At 43.3% G+C, this 10,000-nt stretch overlaps 2 protein-coding genes across 10 annotated transcripts in view; both read right to left on the reverse strand.

The window, feature by feature from the left end:
• The window catches only part of LOC147026259 (extracellular sulfatase Sulf-1-like), a 111,312-nt gene extending 103,554 nt beyond the window's left edge, over positions 1-7,758 (reverse strand). For all 4 annotated transcript variants that reach the window (XR_015058257.1, XR_015058256.1, XR_015058258.1 and 1 more), the window contains exon 1: positions 7,450-7,758. Coding sequence is in view for 1 of the 4 variants with exons in the window: in XM_085881506.1 (XP_085737632.1) it covers positions 7,450-7,616 (167 nt within the window). In the remaining 3 variants the exon portion in view is untranslated. The remainder of the gene's footprint in view (positions 1-7,449) is intronic.
• A 56-nt stretch (positions 7,759-7,814) lies between these two features.
• LOC147026262 (translocating chain-associated membrane protein 1-like) overlaps positions 7,815-10,000 on the reverse strand; it is a 73,691-nt gene continuing 71,505 nt past the window's right edge. For 5 of the 6 annotated variants that reach the window (XM_085881510.1, XM_085881512.1, XM_085881511.1 and 2 more), the window contains one exon: positions 7,815-9,684. In XM_085881510.1, coding sequence (XP_085737636.1) covers positions 9,602-9,684 — 83 coding nt within the window. In that variant the 3' untranslated portion in view covers positions 7,815-9,601. Of the gene's footprint in view, positions 9,685-9,938 lie in introns of all 6 variants that reach the window. The other variant, XR_015058259.1, reaches the window with a different exon arrangement.

A 10,000-nucleotide genomic window follows, 5' to 3' on the forward strand; every position in this document is an offset into this window, starting at 1 on the left:
CGCGGTTTGGCCTCCGATCCTCGACCTCTGACCTCTGCTCGGAGAGCGGACGTGCGCGAGATCACCAAGCTTGATCCGACGAGAAAACGTCCCGCGTCGGCCTGCAGCAACACCGCTCGATGCGGACTCGCCGCGGCTGGTGCAAAGATGGCGTCGTTTCGGAGACGAAGGCGATGTTGACGGTTGCTGGCGAAGTGGTGAGGATGGCGTGGTTTGGTGAGAGGCAGGTGTGGTTGTGGTGGTGGAAGGCGGTTGGTCTGAAGCGGTTGTTGAGAGCGATGTTGGTGGTGGTGGTTGTTGTAAAGCGGTTGAGAAAGATGTTGGTGGTGGACGTGGTTGGTCCAAAATAACGATAGTAAAGAATAACGGCTAACTCAAAGATCACAGCCCGGTTAACATGAATAGTTCCCTTTAAACAACGGTGGGGAAATCTATCTGAACACGGACTTATCGGCCAAACTGATCTTGGGACCTTTATGGTGTTCTGTCAATTTCCACAGCCGTAACACACATATATATATATATATATATATATATATATATATATATATATATATATATATATATATATATATATATATATATATATATATATATATATATATATATATATATATATGGGTGTGGGTATGTGTGTATTTATATATACACAACACGTGACACGGACACACACACACGTTTTTTATATATATATATATATATATACATATACATATACATATATATATATATATACATACATATACATACATACATACATATATACACTGAGCGTAGTCGCGTGTGCTTGTAATCTGGCTACTCGGAGGATCGCTTGAGGACGGGAGCTCTGCACTGGGCCGTGCTATGAGATGGTGTGGGGCAGCCCAGAATCATGGCAAAACCCAATCCTTATCCCTGTGTCATAAGAGGCGACCAGGGTTGCGTCAGGAAGGGCATCCGGCGTAAAACCTATGCCAAATCAGTATGCGGATCATAATGGATGATCCGCTGTGGCGACCCCTAACAGGAGCAGCCGAAAGAAGAAGATACACACACACACACACACACACACACACACACACACACACACACACACACACACACACACACACACACACACACACACACACACACACACACACACATACACACACACATCATAAGTATTGAGGCAGGCAGAACATCCTTCTTCACTGAAGGAATCAAACGTTGAGGTGAAAAATCTCTCTTGGACGAACAGCCAGATACGTGTTTGAGACATCTTTTCATTTGTTCCTCATATCTTTGCGACATTCTCCCTTTCCAAGGAATCTTGATGTAGAACGGGCATTTTTCAGGACCCATCTTCCATTCATCAATAGCAGTAAGGAATTTGTGCATAAACCTCCTGATGATATACTCAGGATATCCATTCTCACTGAGGATGCTGGCAATATTGTCCATCTTTGTATGAAGCTTGGAGTTGGAACATATCCTCTTAGCTCGACTCATTAATACATTGATCAAATGTATTTTCAATGAGTCCACCATAATAGGGTGAGATCACCATAATATATCTCCACAAAGGCAAGAGCACAGCATAATGGATGAAGGATTTTGGGTCGCTCCTGGGAGATTGATCGGCTACCTCCATGCCATGGCTATATTCAAGTAGAACTGACTGGTATTATCCACCAACAGTACTCCAAGCAGTAAAGCCTTCTTATTGATGGTAAATGTTACTTATTGTATTGTTACGGCTGTGGAAATTCGCATTACACCATAAAGGGCCCTCAGGTGAGATATCTCCATAGGTACATGTGTAGTTAGACCAAACCCGTTGTATAGAGGGAATTTATGTGATCCATCCGGGATGCGATGCTTTGAGTTAGTCGTTTTTCTTCTTCTATCTTTTATTTCAAACAAACAGCATCTCAACAACCATGCCATCCCCATCACAGCGCCAACCACACTGCAACCACGCCACCTCCACCATCTACGCTACCACATCTTCGCCACTACGTCCGCTTCCGAACGGCAAACAAAGGCGCTCGCCTGCGGAGGGAACTGCGAGGATGCGCAGGTTTCCCCGCCTGTTTCTCCCGTTTGACTTCCCCGCGCTTTGGAGTGGAGGAGGAGCGATGCAGGTCAAAGGTCAGAGGTCAGAGGTCATGTGAAGGAGGGGTCTCATTTTGGGGGAATAATTCTCTGGCCCAGAGCCAAAAACTGACTCCCCCGGCCCCCGCACGGAACGGGGTGGAGAGAGAGCGTGAGGGAACACCCTTTTCGGGAACCCTCTCGAAGGAAGGTGGAGCCGAGAACGGGGCGGGGCGAAGGGCGGAGCCCCGCACTATAAAAGACGGACACGGGTGGGGCGCTCTTGCCCCTCTTCCTTTTCGTCTTGGCTGGTTGTCTGGTTGGTTTTCGGTTGGTTTTTGTCGAGAGTTGGTCTTCGGGAAGAGGTCCTGCGCCGACGATTTGGCGAGCAGCCCTGTCACGAAGGCACGGACGGGAGACGCGGCAGCGCCCGTTGTGAGGTAGACCTGCGCGTCCGGACGGGGAGTGCCGGAGAGGGTTCGCCGGCCGCGAGAGAGGTCAGGGCCAGGCGCGACCACGCTAACGGTCACGGGAGAGGGACTCACCAGCCATAAAAGGGAAATCGCCACTTCTTTCTTTCTTTTCCTATAAATGTGTGTGTTGGCACCGTCTGTGAAGTAGAACTGCGCAAGTGTTGCCGTGTGTCGGTCGTAGCTCTGCATTTGCTTTTGTTGCATGACTGTTTTAACTGTTATATGTGCATTTTTGACTGTATGGCTGTATATACGCACTTGTCTGTGTGTGTGTGAATAAAATGCTTGCTTGTTGAACTGTTCCCGCTCTGCTTCGTCTCTTTTCCTTTGTATTGACCCTCCATCTTGCATCACGTAAGGAGTTCGTAGTAGGTGCAACATCCCAGTAATTAATCGGAACCGTCAAGGCCGACGATAACACCGCTCGGTTATCACTGTAGCACGGAACGGACCACTAAAGCGGTTCGTGTCCGGAGTCGGCCTGTGGCGTGGTACGATCGCCCGGTCGACCATTCGCGCAGGTACTTAGGTAGATCGAATTTGGCGAGCAACCCTATCCTGCGCGCGTGGGTAACTGGCATGATCGTGATGAGGTTAAACCCCCACCCATGACTAGCTCCCGGCATTGTTCCGAGAGGGTCATTACAGAATTGTCCGTCCGGTGGGCGATGTGCCGCGATTCGAGTTACACAGCCATTCGCACGCCGGCGGGCGCGAATTCGCAACAGTATCTTAATTTACTCAATTGTTCTTATTTTTCAATTAAATGTCTTTTTTCAGTTATTTATGATTTTTGGACTTATTTTGGGAGGCTGGAATGTATCCCATTGACTTGCATGTTTTAAACTGTTCGCCGTTTGTGGAAGTTTAGAGGAACGTAACCCCAGCGGACGGCGAGGGTTTACTGAAATATACAAGGTGTGTTCAAAAAATATCCAACCTTAATTTTTCGTGCGCAAACAAATAAAGCTCGGGAGGTGTGGTTTGGTGCACTATGTAGGCGATCCTAATTCGTATGAATGAATATTTTCCCGCCTGCAGAAGCTGTCAGTCGCCGACAGACCGCCGATGAGTGAGGAAGTGTAAGTGAGCGCCGTCGGATTTTCGTTTTTGACAAAATGACGGAAAAACTTGAACTACGCTACTGCATCAAATTTTGTGTAAAGCTTGGCGATTCCCAAGTGGAAATGATCCGCAAGATTCAACAGGCCTTCAGGAACGAAGCAATGGGCACCACACAGATAAAAGAGTGGTACAACCGCTTCAAAGATGGTCGCACATCAGTGGAAAGTGAAGCACGTTCTGGTAGGCCCTCAACATCCCGAAATGAGATCGTCATTCACCAAGTGAGTACCCTGCTGATGCATGATCGTCGAATCACTATCAGAGAACTTGCAGACGAGGCGGGCGTCAGCATTGGATCCGTTCATTCCATTGTGACTGAGGATTTGGGCTTAAGGAGCATCTCAGCGGAGTTCGTGCCAAAGCTGCTAACGATCGAGCAGAAGCAACTCCGTTTGGAGATCACACAGGACATGCTGGAGACTGTGAACAGCGATTCAAACTTCTTCAACACAGTGATCACTGGCGATGAGACCACACTGATCCGTCATTTTGTCAAAAACGAAAATCCGATAGCGCTCACTTACACTCCCTCACTCATCGGCGGTCTGTCGGCGACTGACAGCTTCTGCAGGCGGGAAAATATTCACGCATACGGATTAGGATCACCAATATACGTGCACCAAACCACGCCTCCCTCGCTTCATTTGTTTACGCACGAAAAATTAAGGTTGGATACTTTTTGAACACACCTCGTATATGTATATTTTTTTTGATATTTTACTAGTCTAAATAACTCGATCCTGATCAGGTGAACCAACTTGTGTGATATATTCATATAAATGTATATCTATATATAAATATACAAATACATTATATATATATATATATATATATATATATATATGAAAAAAGTATATATATGTACATATCCACATACATAGTCACAGTGCCTTCAGAAGGTATTCAGACCACCTCACGTCTTCATATTTTGTGTTAAAGTCTGAATTTAAATTGGATTAACTTGAAAAAAATTTACCATTTGAAATTTTTTTATCACTGAATCCCCATTATGATTGAGTGGATTTTATTTTATTTTTCAAAATTTTATGAAAAGCTGAAATGTCTTGAATCAACAAATATTCAACCCCTTTGCAAAGACACTCAAAATTGAGCTCAGGTGCATCCAATTTCCTTTGCTCATCCTTGAGATGTCTTGACAACTTGATTCGAGTACACCTGTGGCCAATTCAATTGATTGGACACGATTTAGAAAGAAACACATCTTTCTATACAAGGTTACATTGTTGACAGTGCATGTCAGAGCAGAAACCCTCCCAAGAAGTCCAATGAACTGTTCATAGAATTCCGAGATAGAATTGTGAAGCTGCATAGATCTGAGGAAGGGTATAAAACAATTTCCCGAGTGATGAAAGTTCCCAACAGCAGAGTGAGTGCCATCATTAAGGAATGGAAAGAATATGGAACAACCCAGACTCTTCCTCGAGCTGACCGTCCAACCAAACTAAGCAACCAGGCAAGACAGACTTGGTCAGAAAGGTGACCAAGAACCCGATAACCACTCTGACAACTACAGAGTTCCTTGGCTGAGATGAGGGAACCTACCAGAAGGACAATCTCTGCAGCACTTCACAAATCTAGGCTTTATAGGAGAGTGGCCAGATGGAAGCCACTCCTGAGAAAAAGCCACATGACAGCATGCCTGGAGTTTGCAAAAAGTCACGTGAAAGACTCTGAGAGCACGAGGCAAAATATTCTGTGGTCTGATGAGACGAAAATTGAACTCTTTGGCCTGAATGCAAAGTGCTACGTCTGGTGAAAAACAAGCACAGCTCACCACCCATCAAACACCATCCCTACCGGGAAGCATTGTGGTGGCAGAATCATGCTATGGGAATGCTTTTCAATGGGAGACTTGCAAGGATAGTGGGAACAATGAATGGAGCCAAATACAGGCAAATCCTTGAGAACCTGCTTCAGAGTGCAAAAGACCTTAAAATGCGGCAAAGATTTACGTTCCAACAGGACAATGACCCTGAACATACAGCCAAAGCAACACTGGAATGGCTTCAGAACAAGAATGTGAAAGTCCTCGAGTGGTCCAGCCAAAGCCCAGACTTGAATTCCATTGAGAATCTGTGGAAATACTTGAAGATTGCTGTTCATCTACGCTCCTCATCCAACTTGACAGAGCTTGAGCAAATCTGCAAGGCGGAATGGGAGAAAATCACTAAATCCAGATGTGCAAAGCTGATGCAGACGTACCAAAGAAGACTCAAACCTGTAATCACTGTCAAAGACACTTCAACAACATATTGACTCAGGCGGTTGAATACTTATGTAAATTAGGTATTTCTTTCATATTCGATAAATTTGTAAAAAAATTCTGAAAACATGTTTTCATTTTCTCATTCATGGGGTATTTTATGTAAATTTGTGACAATTTTTTTTTCTTTATTCAATTTAATCCATTTTCAATTCAGGCTGTAACAACAAAACGTGAAAAAGTCAAGGGGTGTGAATAATTTCCGAAGGCACTGTATAAATATGTATACATATCCATATACAAATACGAAAGGGTTGAAAATTGGCACAGTGGCCTCTTTTCAACATCTTCCTTTCATCTCCCAAAGGGTACGGTAATCAGAACAATAAACTGACCTCCCAATGGTTGTGGGTTAAAATGAAATTGAAAGCAGCACTATTGAATGCCACGCTTCTGGACAAGATTACTTCCAGGATAATTAAAATGCCACTATCGGATTGTCCATCACACACCCATCTGGCTCACTAATGACTCAAGGGGATAATCTGCCCTTTCAAAAATCTGACAAGTCAAGACTTCATGGGTGACAAAATTGCCCTAAGGGCAACTTGTGATCGAAACCAATAAGCTGCCCACAACTCCTCCCTCTCCTGTCCAAAAACTGTTTTCCCTTGAAATACGATGAACAAAAAAACAAAAAGCAATGAACACAACCAGAGGATCAAGTTTATGAGATGCCTGTTGTTTCAAAGGATTTTCCATAATGCAAGTCTGGAAAACGCACACAAACGAGTCCGCATGGGCAAAATTGGTGGTATATTGCAAACCTACGATGCAGTGGCATTCCTACCCAACGTTAGGTTAAACTGCTCTCATCTTGGTTTGAGCACACGGAGGGAATTTTACATTAGTACACAATATTTTTGAGGGAATGACACTGGTGCATAGAAGAAAGACCAAATTACCGTCCTTGCCCTGATCTCTGGCACGTCCACACAGCTGCTGCACTGTATGTGGTGCAAGAAAAACTTCCAAACTACCTCTCTGCCAAAAGAACCATACACCCTACCGTGCAATGTTTATCATATCTCGTCCTTTTCACTCCATTGTGAAAGTAAACCAATCCTTCACATAGACCGGTTATACGACAAAGCATCAAATACAAGTAAACTTGGAACCCCAAAACCAAATTCCAATGAGAAATCCACTTGAATGCAAAGTAAGTGTTCCCTTAATCAAAAATAAAAATCAGCCAGTGTGCCATCTACAAATTACATGCATAAAATAGCAGAATACTTGACCAACTCCCAAAAATTTCCTTTTGCTCCTCATCCAACCTCAGTTTGTCCCAGATTACCCCCACTAAATACAGATAATTCTGAAACACCATCCCAGTTAAATGTTTTGCACCCATAAATCATTACTTTTATTAACAATTTACAGGCACAGAGACACAAATAACGATTTATGTTTCCGTGGAATCTATCACATAAGCAAATGCGTCGATTTTTTTATTCCCATACTAAATGATCCACACATTCTACTTTCCTTCAATTCTCTTCCACATACCTCCTTCCCAAACTTCGGTCCCTCGTCTCCCCACACTCCATAATCTTCCTGTCACTTCCTTTTCTTAACTCGACACCACACCCTCGGCGCAAACGTAACAAATAGACAGCCCCACACAAGATAGGGAATAAGAAAGCAAGGCAGTATCCCGGGGCAGCGAGATTCATCTCAACAACTTATTCCATAAAGCAGGACCCACGCTAATCCATGCCTGGCAGCTTTCAATGGATTACAGTACAAGGCATGAATGCAAGGGCTGCAAGGCATGGGATGGGGGAGGGGGGGTAAGAACAAATCTGTCCCCCATTATGGGCCCCACAAAGTCCTCTCTGCAAACACACATCATCATGAATGAAATGCAGGGATTCATAGCAGAAGCAAGTTTAATAGAAAACAAAAAACAAAACAAAAACAAGCGACTCCATTTTGCACAGCAGGCTATTGTGGTCGAAGGTTGAGGTCACACACGCAATTTAAAAAGCAGCTCGTGTGCAAGAAACCTTGGCCAAGTGTAATCTCATTAGAAAAATAATTACTTCGTAAAAACAGATTTCTTTTTGCCAAGTATAGAGTCATGATCAATGTCCCTGCTTGATCCATATTACACAGCGAGTCATAAATCATTCTATACGGATCACACATGGCAACTGAGAACCACAAATGTACATAATATGATGCTACACCTGTCATTATAAGGGAAACAGAGGAATTTTACTATCACACCACTGCATGACCTTGGGATATTCCCAAAGTTGTGTGAATTTTGGAAAAGTTGTGAACTTCAAAAATAAAAATTAAACAAAAAAAAAATGAAAAATGAAAATTTCTTTTCTTGTGCTTCTAATATTTGTGAAGTTTGGGGGACAAGGAGAGAGAAGGGGGGAGGGGGAAAGGGGGGGATCAAAATTTGACATTCATTTTCGAAAGGCAGTTTGTAAAAGGTACTTCATAAAGAGAAAGGCTGTCCTTGAACCAGCCACAGTGGAACTACAGACCATAGATGAGCAGTAACAATGATATTCCAAGCTTTCGCTCCCATTGCTAACCAGCCTTGACTACTCGTCTCCCTCTGCAACCTAAAATACTATAAATGTAGATTGTATGTACAGTATGAAGGCATATGCCACAGGATTGTTGCAAACAAAAAACAAACAGGCACAGGAGTTGGCTCAATTGCTCTACCTGCATCAATTTAACTCGATCTCCTCAAGATCACCGCTAAGGCAAACAGACCATGTAATTTTGTAAAATAAAAATAAATAAAAAATTCCAAGCAAAGACCGGTCTGTTCTGAACATTTGGACTGCAAGGAAATTTTATTTTCTTTCCAAAATGTGATTACCAATTCAACGACACACCCTTCCCCTTAACACCAGAATTTTCCCCAACCCTGACAATCAAATTGAAACCTACTCGAAACGAGCAACACTTTTATAATTTGAAATAAAAACCTGAAAACTGAGCACTGCAGAGAGAGTAGAAAAATCTCTTTTGGTAGAAATTCATTAATTTAGCCCCAAATTCCCTGTGAAATCCCAAACCCAATTAATAAAATGCGAAAAAGTAACAAGCCATCTCATCAACCTGTTGGCCAAACTGACCCCACATTCTCGGCCAATGTTGGAAGTTAAACCACAAAAGCTCATCACAGTTAAACCTGCATTACGTGCTCACCACTTCCATAAAGCAAAATTGACCGGATATTCAATGATTTATTTTAAGATTACAAAAAGCAGATTCATGCATGGCATTTTGGCCACATAAGAGAGGCAGCCTGATCCGCCAAAGGCTGCATAGTACAAGATTTATTTATTTTGGTTATTGTGAATCTGGACTCTGAGCATATTAATGAACAAACCATGGGGGGGGGGGGGGGAGGAGTCAATAATTGGTTCTGTGAATCATGCTTAGTTCATTCCCACGTGATAAGCACGTAGAGTCTGATTGGGACCTCAGAATAATTGAGATGACACCGTATCATTGCTTGATAAAGTTTCCACCCATGAATATGCCAAGTCTATAAAAGGGTGTTGCAGCAGCTCTGAGTAGGCACCACCCTTGGTGTCTCTCGAGAAAATATAATAAAATAGAATCAAGAGACACCAGTCGGAGGGCAAGAGAAGGAGGGTCCATGTGGGCACGCCAGTGCCAGCTACTCTTGTAAACTCAGAAGCTTTCTTTTCTTCGACCGTTGAGTGGGACTGCCTGCAGTCTTGACATTTCCATTCTCCTGATCTGCTCACAAACAGAGAAGAGAGTTTCGGTCAAACTATCGACATTGCACAGTGACTATTATAACGATGTTACGTGAAGGGGAACTCTCCACATGCCATTACATTGGAACAACACCAAAAATGCAGTACAAAACATCACACGGATTTGCAGAAATTCACATCAACACCGGTTCTGTTTATATATTAATGACTTCGCCAGGAAAAAGGTCAGCATGAAACTTTTGCACAAAAATAAATAAATAAATAAATAAATACCCCAGACTTAAACGCAAAGACACCATGAACTTGGGATGCTGGAAGGAACGATAAGTAGACAG

This window comes from Eptatretus burgeri, chromosome 5 (genome assembly GCF_056783735.1).
Source record: "Eptatretus burgeri isolate ZD-2024b chromosome 5, Ebu_testis_v1, whole genome shotgun sequence".
NCBI classification, from domain to species: domain Eukaryota; kingdom Metazoa; phylum Chordata; class Myxini; order Myxiniformes; family Myxinidae; genus Eptatretus; species Eptatretus burgeri.